At 36.4% G+C, this 16,162-nt stretch overlaps 2 protein-coding genes across 2 annotated transcripts; one reads left to right on the top strand and one right to left on the bottom strand.

Moving 5' to 3' along the window:
- The first annotated feature begins 3,790 nt into the window (after positions 1-3,790).
- Positions 3,791-9,625, top strand: LOC144555315 (Protein kinase superfamily protein). The gene is made up of 7 exons (XM_078303606.1): positions 3,791-4,365; positions 4,801-5,085; positions 5,487-5,804; positions 6,687-6,914; positions 7,644-7,744; positions 8,454-8,568; positions 9,146-9,625. The coding sequence occupies exons 1-7, from the start codon at positions 4,030-4,032 to the stop codon at positions 9,434-9,436; spliced, it is 1,674 nt and encodes a 557-aa protein (XP_078159732.1). The 5' UTR covers positions 3,791-4,029; the 3' UTR covers positions 9,437-9,625.
- An 861-nt stretch (positions 9,626-10,486) lies between these two features.
- Positions 10,487-15,706, bottom strand: LOC144555349 (adenylyl cyclase). Its single transcript, XM_078303645.1, has 11 exons — positions 15,262-15,706; positions 14,835-14,963; positions 14,600-14,751; positions 14,253-14,346; positions 13,515-13,585; positions 13,151-13,257; positions 12,668-12,789; positions 11,826-11,914; positions 11,589-11,651; positions 11,269-11,373; positions 10,487-10,763 (listed from the first exon to the last, which is right to left on the bottom strand). The coding sequence occupies exons 1-11, from the start codon at positions 15,434-15,436 to the stop codon at positions 10,656-10,658; spliced, it is 1,215 nt and encodes a 404-aa protein (XP_078159771.1). The 5' UTR covers positions 15,437-15,706; the 3' UTR covers positions 10,487-10,655.
- Positions 15,707-16,162: the final 456 nt, after the last annotated feature.

Here is a 16,162-nt window from a genome sequence, read left to right as displayed (position 1 = left end):
CCTCTCGATCCTGAACCAATGTTAAACCAAGTATACGCATAATATAGGTGTAGGCTCGGTCGAGCAAGAACTTGCGAGACAATACGAGACGTCCGATCCTTAAAATTTAGCGGTACGCTCGGCATACTAAGGTGCGGGATTCTTGGACTTGTTTGATACTTTATTTTCATGAATTAAACTGTTTATTCGTTTGTCATGTTGAATACTTAATTGTTGCATATTTTAGAATTCATGTTGTATATTCATTCTTGCATAAATGAGAATGATTTGAATTGTTCGGTTAAGGTTATTTGGCATGTTGGTATGGTTATTATTTGACTAGTTCTATTAATTGTTCTTGATATGAATGAATCTGCCAGGCCGACCTGTTTAGGTGGCTGGATAAGGTAACGGTGACCTATCCGTTGACCTGTGTTCATGAATTTGCCAGGCCGACCTGTTTAGGTGGCTGGATAAGGTGACGCTGCTGACTTATGCGTTGACCTGTTCGAATTTGCCAGACCGACCTGTTTAGGTGGCTGGATAAGGTGACGCTGCTGACTTATGCGTTGACCTGTTAGAATTTGCCAGACCGACCTGTTTAGGTGGCTGGATAAGGTGACGCTGCTGACTTATGCGTTGACCTGTTATGATTTTGCGAGACTGACCTGTATGTGTGGCTTTGATATATTTGCTTGAGATTTAGCAAAGTTGACCTGTATAGGTAACTTTGATTCCGTGTGTTGCATTTGTGTCAAGTTGACCTGTGTTGGTGACTTGTAACCGGACCTTAGGAAACGGTTAAGCCAAACAGCAATTGCAGATGGGTGTCTGATAAAGGGTCCAGCTTGGTTGGCCATCTGTAGGTGTCTGTAACCCTACAGATGTGGGTTTGATAACGGTTCAGCTCGAGAGAACATCTGTAATTGCTACAAGCCCAATTGAACTGAGTTAGGAATCGAGTTAAGCCAAAATATATGTTGTGTTTTGAGATCCATATTGAAAATTTCGTAAACTGTGTTTCAAGTTGATTAACTGTCGTCGAGTAGTGGCATTCTGTTAGTTATGTTTTCTTATATAACTGTTGCATTGTTATTGTTTGGGTTTCATTTGTTGGATATAGAGTTTGATTGCAAGTCCAATAGTCTAAACTGTGGCAAATTCGCACTGAGAATTTATTCTCACCCCCACCTTCCCCGTTATTTTACAGGTATTGGTGCGACGGATCCCGGGGAGGCACGAGAGTAGTAGGCCTTAGTAGCTGACCAGTACATGACCCTAGATAGCTTTTGTTGTATAGATTTAGGGTAGGCCTCGTGGTTGGTATCCGGATGAGATACTTTTATTGTATTATATGCTGACCAGACTGTGCACTCTGATTTTATGTTAGAAACTTGTTTTGAATTGCGTGTTGTTTGGTTTAAATTGTGATTAGCCTTGTAAGCATACACGGCGTTGTATGCTTACGGCGGGGGACTGTTACTACCCGTGGCCGCGGGGTGTGACACTCTCCATCATTTTCAAAGTTCAAACAGTCGTTCCGAATCGCTCAACCTAACCTCCATACTAAAATATGTTTGGAGACAAAATTTTATATTTTTAGAAATTTTTTTACTATTTTTTTAGATAGGTAGAAAAATACTGTTTTTAGATGGTTCAGATTTACTGATTTTGTATCTATCTAAAAAAATAGTAAAAAAATTCCTAAAAATATAAAATTTGGTCTCCAAACATATTTTAGTATGGAGGTTAGGTTGAGCGGTTCGGATCGACTGTTTGAACTTTGAAAATGATAGAGAGAGATGGAGGCATGATGGAGAGTTGGAGACACAAAAACATGGAGGCATTTGAACCCTCCTCGTATAAAAATTTCGGATTAATTTCTGCTATCAACAAAGTTTTGACATTGATGTGGAATATAGTTGGTTACCAATAATTTTCTTACCAACATTGATTTATAAATTTATTATTATTTTTTACCGAACCTTGTCTATTAAAAAAAAATAATCTAACTTTAGAGATATTTTGTGAATGATTGCAAGCGATACATTAATAATTTAATAGTAAGATTTGTCTGACTACAGTGAATAGTTGCTATTTAATAAAATATCACTGTTCAAAAAGATTCCGGTTCCTTTTTAATTTTTTAAATTTAAACGAAAAATTACAATTGCTCAGCGAATAATCATCAGATATTACTTTATTTTATAGTAACTAATTTAAAATGTAAAAATAATTTCGTAAAAAATATAATACAAATATAGTTAAGAAATAGTTTTTTTTTCCGTGCAAATAGGATATTAAAATATTGATATAATTAAAAAGAAAAATAAAATATCCAGAAATTCCACTAATCATTCATTCTTAAAATAATATAAATATATGAGTTATTTAAAAATAAAGAGGGTTCAAATGTCTTCATTATTTTGTACTTCCATCACATCTCCACTTTTTTATTTTCTAATAAGAATTTTTTTGCAAACCTATATGTAAATAAAAATTATCAGATGTGATTTATATTATTTTATTTACATGTGCGCAATTTTTTTTGTGGCTTTTCTGTTTTGTTTTATATGAACAATAAGTTAAAAAAAATTAATGTTCATAATTTATCTATATCAATGTATTTTTATAAGTTTTTGACGCCAATAAAAAAAAGTTGAAAGTCAAAATCTTAAAAGGGGAGGTAGAAAAAAGTTGAAAACCGTATAACAGTTGCCTAGAAAAAAGCCTTAGAACTGTTGTACCCAAAGTTTGAGAGTTTGATTTCTTCTCACGACTTCATAAAATTTTTCAAAAAAGAAAGTCGGAATCTTTATATGCACGTAGACAAAATAATATGGAGCAAATCTAACGGTTTTAGTATGATATTTGAGTTTTTAAATTTTAAATTATTAATAATTAAAAAATAAAGACATAATAAAAACAGAAAATAGAAAATAAAAATAGAAGTATTTGAACTCTTCTCTCTTATTAAAATACTTATTAATTCATCATTCGTTGAAGAGGTTTTTAAAAGAAAAATTACATGGATATTATTGAAAAAATGTTACTAATTATTAGGCCTGAATGCCTGATGGCTGATGCCATGAGAACCGCCACCGGTGTCCTTATTAAATAGATTCGCTACCTGGCAGGTTTATTCGTTGTTTAGGTGCAAAATGGACTTTCCATTTTAGTAAACAAATGGAGGCCTCCTGTCTGACTGGTCAGTCGTCAGTCCTACCCTCCCGCTCTTGTCTATCCACCTTTTATGTAGCCAACTTTAAGCAAGTCACTATTCTGTGGGTCTCACTGTTAATTAAGAAATAATAAATGACTCGTTACACTAATAGACACAGAAATGAAATTAACGGACGAACTCTTTTTTTCGGGATTCGTATCCTCTCAGATACTGTGTAGAGGATTACTCTCACTTTACGGTTTGAGATTAAATCTCCCGATTTATGATTCGTGCCAAGTTAAAAGAACGGTGCAGATTCCCTTATCAGGTAATGGAGAGGATGAAAATTGGAGGAAATAACGGACAAACTCGAGTCCCTCTCCAGTGATCGAGTCGTCTAATAGTCAAAGCACAAAGCCCCGAAAGGAAAGAACAAAAAACGAAACCTGACCCGCGGAGCAGGAATCCGTATCACCCCAGGTACCTGAGGTGCAATTGTAAAAATCTGGACCGTTATGTTTACCTGGAACGAATCTCAAAGCAGACCACCTATTGCTTTAATAGGCACCGGATCTAATTTGAATCAGCATAGATTAATATGGACCGTCTGATTTATTAGATTGTACCTCAGGTACCTGGGGGGAAAGCGGACTCGCGGAGCAGCATACCGCCCTTCTCTCTCGCGTACTCTCCGACTCCAACCTGATACCTCTTCTCTTTCAACCAATCACGGTTAATAAACAAACCTCAACCTGTCTCTCTCTCTACCTCGGATCTGACAAGAAAAAAAAATTACCCATTTACCCTCACACCCAGACCTTCTACTCTTGTCTCTCTCTCTGTCTCTATCTCCGATGAGCTGAGATCGAAAACCGAACCCCTCTCACATGGGCTGCGTACAAGGGCGAGCCGCCGGCGCTAGCCCCAGTCCACGTGCGTCGCGCGTGGCAAGAGCGGAGGCGGGGCCCACTAATGCTGACGTGGTGAAGAAAGAGAAAGGAGCGGGAGCGGAGGCGGTAGTCAGAGAGGAGGCGCCGCCACAACAACCGAAGAAGGAGAGAAAAAGACAGGGGAAAGCTGATCCCAGACATGGAAGCTTCTCGAATCGGACACGTGGCGAACAGGTTGCGGCGGGATGGCCTCCCTGGCTTGCCGCCGTCGCTGGTGAAGCTATCAATGGGTGGACACCGCGGCGAGCCGACTCTTTTGAGAAGATCGATAAGGTTTTTACTGCTTAAAGCTAGTCCGTTCTCGATTTCTAAGGAAGGATTTGGTTAGAGATGCTATATTTTTTGTTTAAATCACTTTAACTTAGTGAGAATGAAGTGAGAAATTGGCGGGGAATTGGATCTTCTGTGTGCTGTTGTACTCTCAATTGGTTTCCGCTCTCCTTTTTAGCTGTGTTTTTTAGATCTTGTGCTATTTTGGCTGCCTTAGCTAAATTTTTCAACTAATTAAATCACTTTACCTTCTCTCAACTTATTTTATTTTCCTATGTCATTCTAAATTCTTTCCAATCAAATTTAGGTTAAATTGTTTTTTTCAACTTTACTTGAGAAAGGGAGAAGTCTTTTTCAGTACCAAAAGCACTATTAATATTTTCACATCCTCCTTTTATTTAGTCACTTCACCTCAGAAGTTGCTTTCTATGTTTTCAGATAGGTCAAGGTACATATAGCAATGTGTACAAGGCCAGAGACTCAACTAGTGGCGATATTGTGGCTCTGAAGAAGGTTCGGTTCGACAACTTGGAACCAGAGAGTGTGCGGTTCATGGCAAGAGAGATTTTAATACTGAGAAGACTGGACCACCCAAATGTGATCAAACTGGAGGGGTTGGTGACCTCACGAATGTCATGTAGTTTGTATTTAGTGTTTAAGTACATGGAGCATGACCTGGCAGGTCTTGCAGCTAGTCCAGATATCAAATTCACTGAACCTCAGGTCAGCGACAGTTACCATTTTGTATTCTTTTCTGTTAAGTACTTTGTACTGAAAACCAGTATATATATCAGGTGCATTATTGAATGAATTAGTCGCGTACTGGTCAAATTCTTCATTTTGTATTTGGGCTTTAGTTTCGTTTGTGTTTATATTTCCGTATTATTACATTTGTTACTATTTTCTGGTGTGTGCGCTAGGGTTTGGTGCTTAAATGATTGAAACAATGAGTTTTTTCTTCTTTTGGATTTGCCAACTGTTAACTGTATGTACAGTTGCGACTCTACCTTTGAACATCAAAATGGAACCTTACAACCTAACACCAAGAAAGCCATCAATTTGCTCCAAATTAGATGCATCTTTCTGATTATTTTTTTTAAAGATGCATCTTCTATTCAATTCAGGTCAAATGCTATATGCATCAGCTCCTTTCAGGTCTGGAGCACTGCCATACACGAGGTGTCTTGCACCGTGACATCAAAGGATCAAACCTTCTCCTTGACAACACAGGCACACTTAAAATTGCTGATTTTGGTTTGGCATCTTTCTTTGACCCGAACCATAAGCAGCCAATGACCAGCCGTGTGGTTACTCTGTGGTATCGGCCACCCGAGTTACTCTTAGGCGCCACTGATTATGGTGTGGGTGTGGACTTGTGGAGCGCAGGTTGTATCTTGGCAGAGTTGTTGGCTGGAAAACCCATTATGCCTGGTAGAACAGAGGTAAGGAATAGAGCATGACAATCTTTTCAATTGTGGGACAAAATATGTTGCATAAATAGTGGGGGGTTTTGGCATTTTGCAAAGCACGTAATGTGCTAGAGTAGTGCTATTCAGAATAGTAATGAAATAGTGTTAGAAGAGTGCTATTCAGTTGAGTGATGGAAGATGCTATGTTCAACTATTTCATAGATGATAACCCCGTTTGGTAAAACTTAAAATAGGGGTAGAAGAATGGCTCCCCTCCCTCTCTCTCTCCTCTCGTCTCCCCTCTTCGCCTCTCTTCTCCCCTCTTTCACTCTTTCACTCTTACCTTGGAAGAGCAAAATAGATCTACTTCAGCCATCTTTTTCTCTTACCTCGTGTTTGGCATCTCCCTTTTACTGGAATAGCAGTGTTATTTGGAATAGTACATGCTGAAAAGGTTTTTTCTGTTGTCATATTTGCAAAAAGATTCCCAGCATTATTATTTGTATATTATTTGCAATCAACTCCAAACTGTGAAATGGTTTAGTAAGCCTCTGAACTTTTCATGTTAAGTGTACAGAGTTGCTTCATTATAGGTTGATGCAAACCTCAAAGCAACAGTCTTGCTTAGGCTTCATTTAATTTGGTATAGAGAAGAAATTTTGTTTAGGTCTGAGGCAAAGAGGGGTTTTGTTATACTTAAAAGTAGAAGAGAAGAGAATTCTTTCTCTAATGCAGCTACCTTCTTAATTACTTGAATCTGTGTTATTTGCAAATACTGCAAATATGTATTACCTAGAATACAAGAATTAGTGGATGTAAGGGCACCTGAAAAATAAATCTCATATGGTAATTGTTGCACAGTGTTCGCATAAATTAGTTATATGCTATATAAATCTCTGACTTTGCATTTTATAGGTGGAGCAACTGCATAAGATTTTCAAGCTATGCGGGTCCCCATCAGAGGAATACTGGAAGAAGTCAAAGTTACCACATGCCACCATATTTAAACCGCAGCAACCTTATAAGCGGTGCATTGCACAGACGTTCAAGGATTTCCCACCTTCAGCATTGCAATTAATTGAAACCCTTCTTGCGATTGACCCGGCGGACCGTAAAACGGCGACGGATGCACTAAGAAGTGATGTAAGTTGATTGTCGGTTGTTTGTTTTTATCTTGTGTGAGACTTGCTTATTTATGGTGGTCACGAGCTTTTTAATTATTCATTTGGCTAGCATATTATATTTAATAACATATGATGAAAAGAACCAGCCTTTGGTCCAGTGACAAAAGGCAACACTTTTTGAGTGGGAGGTCATGTGTTCGAAACCCGGATGGGGGTCATTTGTGGACATTAAATGAAAGTTGATAAGCTAGATTAAGTCCTTTGGAGACCTTTCTTATTCAAAAAAAAAAGAAAATCCCATCATCAAGTCATACTGTTTGGAAAAATCTCTTGTGATATTGTTTTGAATTTCTTCCTTTAGTCTGTGTTATGCTGAACCAAGATTAATTGAGGCATAAGACAACATATCAGCAAATAGCCTTTAACATATACTGGCTACTGTATACCTTTACCAGTTTTGGTGTATCAAGTGATCATTTGATATTGTTGGTGATATGCGATCATTAGGTTGCAATTGTACCTGAAAGGCATTTTCTTCTGTTGTTTTTATTTATTTTTTTATTAAAGGTCCCCGGTACACTCCAGCATCTTTTAGATGCTATTCTCAAGAATTGAACCTGCGACCTCTCTCCGTATAGAGATGGGGCTTGTGCCACTGCACTAAGCCCGCGGTTCTTCATTTTCTTCTATTATATTGGTTTTTTTTTATATGCTCGAGTTTAGTAATCATTCATCATGTATTTCACAGTTCTTCACAACTGAACCATATGCTTGCGACCCGTCAAGTCTGCCTCAATATCCTCCAAGCAAGGAGATGGATGCAAAACGACGGGATGAAGAAGCCAGAAGGTTAATTTATCTGCATATTTTTGGAAAACCTAATCTGTCCACTACTAATTTTTAGATCTCACTTGCTCAAAACAATTTTGTCCAACCTATTTATTTGGGTCTGGTACTGGAATGGTGCGAGGATAAACAGATATATTTAATTGGGTACTGCCATTAGTCATGCTGTTGTGTTTTGAGTTTCAAGTATTCTTATACCCGGTGTCTGTTTTTGTAGCTTGCGGGGATTTTTTTTTTTTTTTTGTGATTAATATTTTAGGCTTAAACATCAAGCAATGATGACCTAAAACGTAATATTCTAAGTAGGCATGATGCTAGTTAGAATACATATTGGATCCTTAACCAGTGAGTATTGGAGTCCGCATTGAGTTTAGCTCAGGACCGCCCGATCAGAATCCGGGCCAATCCGGCCCATGTCTGTGTGCACAGGGCCCTTTAATATGCATGCGGAACTAATTAGACGGTCCGGATCTGAACTACAAATTTGAGTTAATCAGAGGATACAAATTAGTATGTATGGGCAGAATATTCCTACTATGCTAGTAGGATTGGTAATTCTTTGTGAATATGCCGACCAACATATTTGATATCAAACTCGTAATGTATATTTAAGCTGCACTCTCATCTCCTTTTACCTGTAAATTTTTTTTTTAATCTCTCTTTGTGGTACCTTAATTGGTTCAATTTCACTAATAGTTTAATATAAATTTAGATTGAGGGCTGCTGGAAGAAACAATACTGAAGGAACGAAGAAGACACGCACACGCGAGAGGCCTAGAGCTGTACCAGCTCCCGAAGCCAATGCTGAGCTCCAAGCTAACATTGATGTATGCGATATTTTTCTTACCTTTTTTTCTATGTTAGATGTCTTTCTCTGCTGTCTACTGATACCAATCAATAGGCAGGCTACCATGGTTTGGGAAGTAAAGAGGTGGTTTTACTTCCCGCCCATGTCTTCATTTTCAAAGTAACCTAGTACGACATGATCTCCACATTAAAATGTGGTTAAAGACCAAATTTTACATTTTTTGGATTTTTTTTACTATTTTTAGAATTTTTGAAAATCACTGTTTTTTCAGAAAATGTGGATCTTAAAAAAACTGTGATATTCAAAAATCATAAAACAAATAGTAAAAAAATTTCAAAAAAATGTAAAATTTGGTCTCCAAGTACATTTTAATATGGAGATAATGTTGAACATTTCGGATCAACTGATTGAACTTTGAAAATTAATATATGGGCGGGAAGAAAAAATCTCTTTACTTCCCAAAGTGCCCACACCTCCCATGTCAAAGCAAAATTACATGTGGTTATACCAAATGACTTTACTATTAGTAGTCTATAGGAAAAATAGGGAAAATAATCAATAATCAATGAGACTAAATATAAACAATACTTAAACAGAGGCGGCGGCTGATCTCACACGCGAATGCTAAAAGCAAGAGCGAGAAGTTCCCGCCACCTCATCAGGACGGAGCCCTGGGCTTCCCTCTTGGTTCATCACACCATATAGAGCCACCCTTCGAGGGGGACCCAGCCGACACATCCTTTAGCACTGTTTTCCCCTACCAAAAAGGCACGGCACCTATAGCCTCCTGGTCGGGCCCCTTGGTGGACCCTGCCCAAGCAGCCAATGGAAAGAGAAAAAAGAAGTCGAGTAGATCTAAACAGCCTTCCACAGCCCGTGTTCGGTAGATGTAATAAATTATTGTTAATTGTTTAGAAAGTTGAGGCTCTTTGTCGTTTTTACTTCTTCTTTTTTTTTTTTTTTTTTCCCTCAAGTGATTTTTTCTCTGGCTCGGGTTTTTCATGGTCTATTTTTTTGAACTGCGATGAACAGCTTGTAGTGAATGTTCAATTAGTTAATTTATGTATATTAGTTTCTGTATTGTTGTTTCTAGTTTCATCCTTCTCTGTTTACATACTTTATGGTACAGTATTCAATTTTCAGCACACAGCATTGCGAAATATAACATTTGCTATCGTCTGGGAATGTCGGTTAACAAATTTAAAGAGCTAATTTGACAGCCAGTCAAATCTTTCAAAAAAAAAAAAAAAAAAAAATTAAAGAGCAAAAATCATTTAACTATAGTCTACAGGACATTGCCTAGCTTACACTATAGTAGCAATAATAATGTAGGTTTCATTAACAAGTCTTTTATTTATTTTTATTTTATTTTATGAAAAACCGGACAGCTGCTGTCAGGTGTTAACAGTCATTTGTTGCTATTAACAATATTTCTTGGTGGGCGTCTTATATTTACTTTTAGGGTAAATTTCGTTAGCGATAACTAAACTTTGTCATTTGTTATGAATTGATCACTCAAGTTTGATTTGTTCCTTTTTAACCACTTAATTTTATCATTTGTTCCAATCAAGTTATTTTATATTTTTCCGTTTAAAATTTTAACGGAATATGCTCATTTAGTTAGTATTTTGAACAAAATAAGTATATTCTGTTAATATTTTGGACGGAATGAAAATATTCTGTTAAAATTTTAAACAGAAAAGTATAGAATGTCAAACTTGAGTGATCAATTTATGACAAATGACAAAGTTTAGTGATCTCCAGTGAAATTTACCCTTACTTTTAACATCTTTCTGGCTTTGTGCATGTTTCTTTTGTAGTGCTGGTGTTTTGGATGAATTATGTTTCAGTAAAAGTCAACAATTGTAAATGCGAAAGAAAAAAAAAATATAGATTCTCTTCTGCCAATACAACTAAAAGGAAGAACAAAGATGAACTTTCCTAGACACGAAAAAATTTATTACATTGGCTCCGTCAAGGGAACAAAATTCCATAATGGTCCAGTGAAAATAGTACAGTATCCAAAATTCCTTCAGAAGAGTAATAATCCCATTGATGAGTTTTCTGTAAAATCTACATGGTCCTAACTCCTAAGAGTTTAATATTTCAGACTTTTTGTGGAAGTTTTTCTAAATCCACTGAAATATCAAGTCCTTTGTTCACAAGTGAAGAAACCATCACTCCGATGTCATTTCTCAAGGTATCAACAAAAGCCTGTTAGAAAGGAAAAAAATACTGATTACCAGCAGTTTACCACATAAAAACATTAACAAATAGTAGTCAATCCTGGAAATACAAACACATATTTTAAAAGTTTCAGGAAGCAACAGGTCTTGTAGGTTCAGTACAAGAAATTAAAATTTATTCCATTTTTTCTTGGTAAGCAAATTGAGGTTGAATTCAGATCCAGTCAGGTACTTGACCTGGTAGAATAAGATCCAGACCATTTTATTTCAATCTGGCACGAATCTCAAAGACATGCCTGAAATAAATATGCCTGAAGGTGGGATTTCCTCAGGTACATATGATACCTGAGGGGATACTCACTCATTGAGGTTTCAGGTTTAGAAAGTTAGAAATTTTAGTTTTGTCAGCTATTGCCATTATAACTTTTCCGGTAGAGCAGGTGTTTGTCTTCAATATATAAAGTACCATTTTGAACCCAGGATAATACTCATGAAATATTTATTTCTACAAATGGAGTTCCATTTGACATTACCTTTCTTTCGTCTTTGTTTTTTCTCTCTGCCACCTCCAAAGGCCATTCACTAACCAGCCTTTGAAGTTCATCTTGTACTTGCGGTTTCTTCTTTTCAGGTAGATTCTGAAACATGCACGCCATTAAAGGGAAGCTCATTACTTTTTTATTGATTACAAGTAAATATAAGCAAAGGGGTACTAAAGTTTTGGTAGGTTAAAGTGGGTATCTGGTACGAAATCTTAAGATCTCTTGTGTTATTAGTGAAGATAATTTAATAATTTTATCAAATCTCATTTGAATTTGATCTTGAGAAGCCAAAGAGATAATATTATTCAAACCTGGTACAGGTGCCGTATTGCATCTGCAGCCCTCTCTGGTGATTTACCCTCAAGTAGAAACGCCTAAAAAGTGAAAAGGTCAGAAATGAAATGCTTTCTAATATACTCAGGATCAGTACTGAACTCCAACATTATGGTGCCAAAACCAATTTAATATCCTAGTTTTGTAATTGAAAACATTTACATCTGTCATTTTTATTAAAGTATAATGTTTAAGAAATGAAATACAATTATTACCTTAATGCACGCAAAACCACTAGTGACAGCGTACTGTTTTGACTCTCTCCCTCTCAGAGAGTTAATCTTCCATATAGCATCAGAATCACCTAATATCAAAGGCATGCTATCAGAGAATAACAACAAGAGTTGGAACTGAGTACTGACCTAGCACCCTTTCCAAATTAATATTTGGAGTTTGGCTACGGAACTATGCATAACGCTTATTGGTCCGTACTACGAATCAATGTCTCAATTTTCAAAGTCCAAACAATCGATCTAAACATTTGAACATGATCTTTATATGAAAATATATTTGTAGATCAAATTTCATATTTTTTAGAACTTTTTTACTATTTTTTTAGATAGGTAGAAAATCACTTGATCTAAAAATTCTAGACCATTCAAAAGTAGTGATTTTCTATCCTTCTAAAAAAATAGTAAAAAAAAATAAAAAAAATGTAAAATTTAGACTACAAGTACGATTTTATATGGAAACCATGTTGAATGGTTCCAATCGACTATTTGAATTTCAAAAACGAAAATAAACTCTGGCATGCATAGTAACGTAGCCTCACTCTTAATTTTTGCTTTATATAATATATTTCTTATGTTTCTCAAATTTCACAATTGAGGTTTAATTTAGCCCTAATCGCTTACATAAAGTCTTAGCATCAACAGAAGGCCTACACTACCAGCATCTCTTTTTTTTTTGTGTGAAAAAGAGGCCTCAACAGCCCATTATATTACCATATATTGGTATACGCTATCAGCGTCCTAACCAAGTCAAATAGCAAGATATACTAGTAACAAGATTATATAATAACTGAACATAACAACACTTTTGATCTTGTTTAACATACCAACTTGGGCAGCAAAGTCCATCCAAATGTCATATGAGCTTTTACGCAATTTCACTCCAGCCTTGACACATTTTTCAGCATACGTGTAGAGTTTTTCCCATTGATTTGTGTTGTAGCAGATGCTGTAATTCAGCATACAATAACAAAGTGTTATTCTAGCAAGTAATATTCTTGAGAAATAAAATGATGCTCACCCATGAGAAATCAAAGTGTCACATAAAACCTCTATTTTTTTATCCAATGAGTCTTTGCACCCAGCTTTTTACTTGATGGTAAATTTGAAGAACTCTGTGGGCTTATTAAATTGATATCAAATGCATTCTTGTTAGTCACTGAGCTTTCTGATCAACAATTCTAAATCAAATCTATTCTAATTCTATTAAATTGGATTTTCATTTAAAATACATTCTGATACAAGGGTAATATGCATTAAATAGCATAGCATTGCATCTATCATCTAAAATATTTGGATTACCAGCTCACCTGAAGATTATGTCAGCGGTTCCCGGTTGAATCGGCAGTTTATTCCTAGTCATGGATTCAATGATTTTCTCCATGAGCTCAACATCATTATGTTCTTTAGCATATTTCTGTATACAACAAACCAAATAATATACAAAAATTATATTGCAGACAAAAACAAATAGGTCTGAGAATGAGGCCAGATGTTGCATTTGCTATGTTGCTCTATTTTCATCGTATTTTGTTGGCTTGATTGGGCTATAAGGTGCTGATACATATGTAATTATCATCAAAGGCATGTCTGGTGATTTTTTTTTTTTTTTTTTTCTTTTTTTTTTTTTGCAAATCAAGCATTAAAAGAGCCAGTCTCTGTTTTAACACTTACCAGTAAACAATGAGCAGAACCAATGGTAGGAGATAATCCGTAACAATTGTGCTTATTAAGGGCCATTAACCCTGTAAAAATAAATCATATGTTGTAGCACAAAAAAATTCTATAAGGAATGAATATAAAATATTATATTGAGTGTAACCTTACTTGCTAAACAAATGATCAGTAGAAAAAGGCACATTAAGAGCAATATGGTGCATCTTTATAGGAAAATTCTCTACAGAGACTCAGGAGTGAAACCAGAAAATTGAGAGGGTGGGGGGCTTATAGTATAATATTTGTAAAAATTCAATTTTTTTAAAGGACAAAACTTAAAATTCCTGCTTAGCAGCCTTCCCATCCACATGCTTCCAAGACTTAAACATACAAAACGTTAGATTTAATAAATATCTCCAAACCAAAGTACACGAGTATCTAATGACTTGGATCTGGAGGAGACATTGGTGCTAGTATCGATGCTTCCTAATTGAAGTTATGATATAGCACTCCATCACCATAGAAAAATACTTATGTTGCTTCTTGCTTATAAAACTTTTGGGAAGGCATTGGTGCTAGTATATGAATCCTTGGAATATACCAAAAGAGAACTATCAGAGGACGGAGCCTCTGCTGTTGTTTATAAAGAGACATTACTGCTACTCACTAAGGTTGGAGCATGTCAACCACAAAACTTATTAATAAGTTTTGAATCATTATAAAAAAGAAGCACCAAGTAGAAGAAGATAAACATACCATGGTCAATTGCACCTGCACGGATGCAAGCTTCAACAACTCGCACGCAAAGATGGCAATTGAAGTTTTCATGTATGCGAAGGTTAGATAGTCTCTGTATCAAACAAAGATGAAAAAACCTCAGATTCTCCTCTTACATAAATAACAGGGATCAACACAGACAAGGTATGGTCGCATGAGACTTAGCTACATATATATATACATATAAGATTGTCACCCAATACATGTCAAACTTGTAATTGTACAGTGTCACCGTTTTAAACTTTTAGTATTGCAGTAGTCAGAGGGAATAAATGGTATTGAAATATTTAGTGCTATAGCTTATTCCTGAGAGAGGAAGCACTGACAAAAATTCGTAGTTTCTGAAGAATTTCGAAGAGAAGTTTTATGTCTTCTTGATTAGAACAGCTTCCAATCATTGACCACAGTAATGCGTTTGGTGGCATTGTTCGAGCTTCAACAGATTTTAGCATTTTTTCATACAACTCCTGCACAGATTCTGCACCAAAATTTGCTCAAGTAAATGCTAATATAATGATAAAAAGGTAAATTTTCCAAACCACAAATGCAAAAGAAACCAACCGCAGGAGGTTGTGCTCTCAGTATTTGCCTCGGAGGAGTAGTTAGCCGTCATGACCGGAGAGTAATTTGGATCACATTCGGTTTTCTGGAAATTAATGGTCCAAAGCTGAGACCTTGCAAGCACATTTCCTAAATACCAAACAAGCAGTTAAAAAAAATAGTAGCATTATATAAAATTTGTAGAAAGCATTGTTCTCCAAAAGATTTAATTTAGTAAAAGAATGTGTTGTTTCGCATGATATGAACTGAACCCAACCCGGACTCCATATTTTAGAATGACATTATGGTGCCTAGTTCAGATAGGCTGTTACAGAGGAAATGCTCTGCAACAAATGCCCACCACATGCTCGACAAAATGCCCCACTGAAAAATCAGAGAATGACCACAGATTCTTCTTCAGAAATGAAACAAGGAAAGATCCACACACCTGTACCATGACATGGATGGAAGGAGAAGCTCCTAGACAAGGCCCGCTTAGCCAAGGCGGTAAGACTGCTCTCTATGCCATCGGATGCGGGACAAAGTGGAGAAGGGTTTAGTAGATCCTTGGAGATTCGCAAGAGAGCACGTGGCAATCGCCGTGAGATCGAGGCGGCGTACATTGTCGACGGCTATCGCCGGAGAAAAATGAGGTGAGAAGAGCTTTCTAGAGGTTTTTTATTTGCAGAGCGGAGGCTGTGAGAAGCGACAACTCAGGTAATAAGAGAGGAGAACACAGGCGAGGCTTTCCGCTGGACGATTATTGGGCTTTTGATCCTCTCCAACGGGCCCGAAAAACCAACTTTTCCAACACCAGTTTTATGGGCCGGGCCAAAGGGCCTAATGATTGCATAATTGCATCTAAATTATATTTCGTATGGCATACGCATGTATCTTAAAGTCAGGACTGTTCGATTCGAATTTATGATAATTTATCCAAAGTGAAGCGCACATAATCGAGTGATCATCTCTCGAGATATGTGCGCTTCACTTTGGATATATATTATCACGGATTCAAATCGAATAGTCTGAAAATTTAAAGATTGGGTTGCTTTAGAGGATCCGGACCTTGTATTATCTTAGTGAGGTCAATGTCAACCAGTCAAAATAAATAAGATTATAGTTGGAAAAGAAAAAATAAATAAATTTGATCTGATATCCGGTCAAAATTAACGGTATGCATACAACTTTAAAATATGTGCGGTTTAGTATATCCGAATTTTGACATGGATGAAATATGTACAAATTTTGGATTAAATTTGGTACGATGTCCATCAAACTGCTCAACACTCCAATCGAGTGAAGTTTGAGAGTTATGGCAATATTAGGGGTGTCAATGGGTACAATAC

Source organism: Carex rostrata, chromosome 6, assembly GCF_964058835.1.
Source record: "Carex rostrata chromosome 6, lpCarRost1.2, whole genome shotgun sequence".
In the NCBI taxonomy this organism is placed as follows: Eukaryota; Viridiplantae; Streptophyta; class Magnoliopsida; order Poales; family Cyperaceae; genus Carex; species Carex rostrata.
This window is presented reverse-complemented; position numbering and strand designations above follow the sequence as displayed.

Excerpts from the sequence above, each read along its gene's own strand:
- LOC144555315 (XM_078303606.1), top strand. The coding sequence starts at position 4,030 with ATGGGCTGCGTACAAGGGCGAGCCGCCGGCGCTAGCCCCAGTCCACGT. Across the intron at positions 5,086-5,486 it reads TCAAATTCACTGAACCTCAG|GTCAAATGCTATATGCATCA; the intron begins GTCAGCGACAGT and ends TATTCAATTCAG. Across the intron at positions 7,745-8,453 it reads CGGGATGAAGAAGCCAGAAG|ATTGAGGGCTGCTGGAAGAA; the intron begins GTTAATTTATCT and ends ATATAAATTTAG.
- LOC144555349 (XM_078303645.1), bottom strand. The coding sequence starts at position 15,436 with ATGTACGCCGCCTCGATCTCACGGCGATTGCCACGTGCTCTCTTGCGA. Across the intron at positions 14,964-15,261 it reads CCATCCATGTCATGGTACAG|GAAATGTGCTTGCAAGGTCT; the intron begins GTGTGTGGATCT and ends TTTGGTATTTAG. Across the intron at positions 13,586-14,252 it reads TGCAGGTGCAATTGACCATG|GGTTAATGGCCCTTAATAAG; the intron begins GTATGTTTATCT and ends TTATTTTTACAG.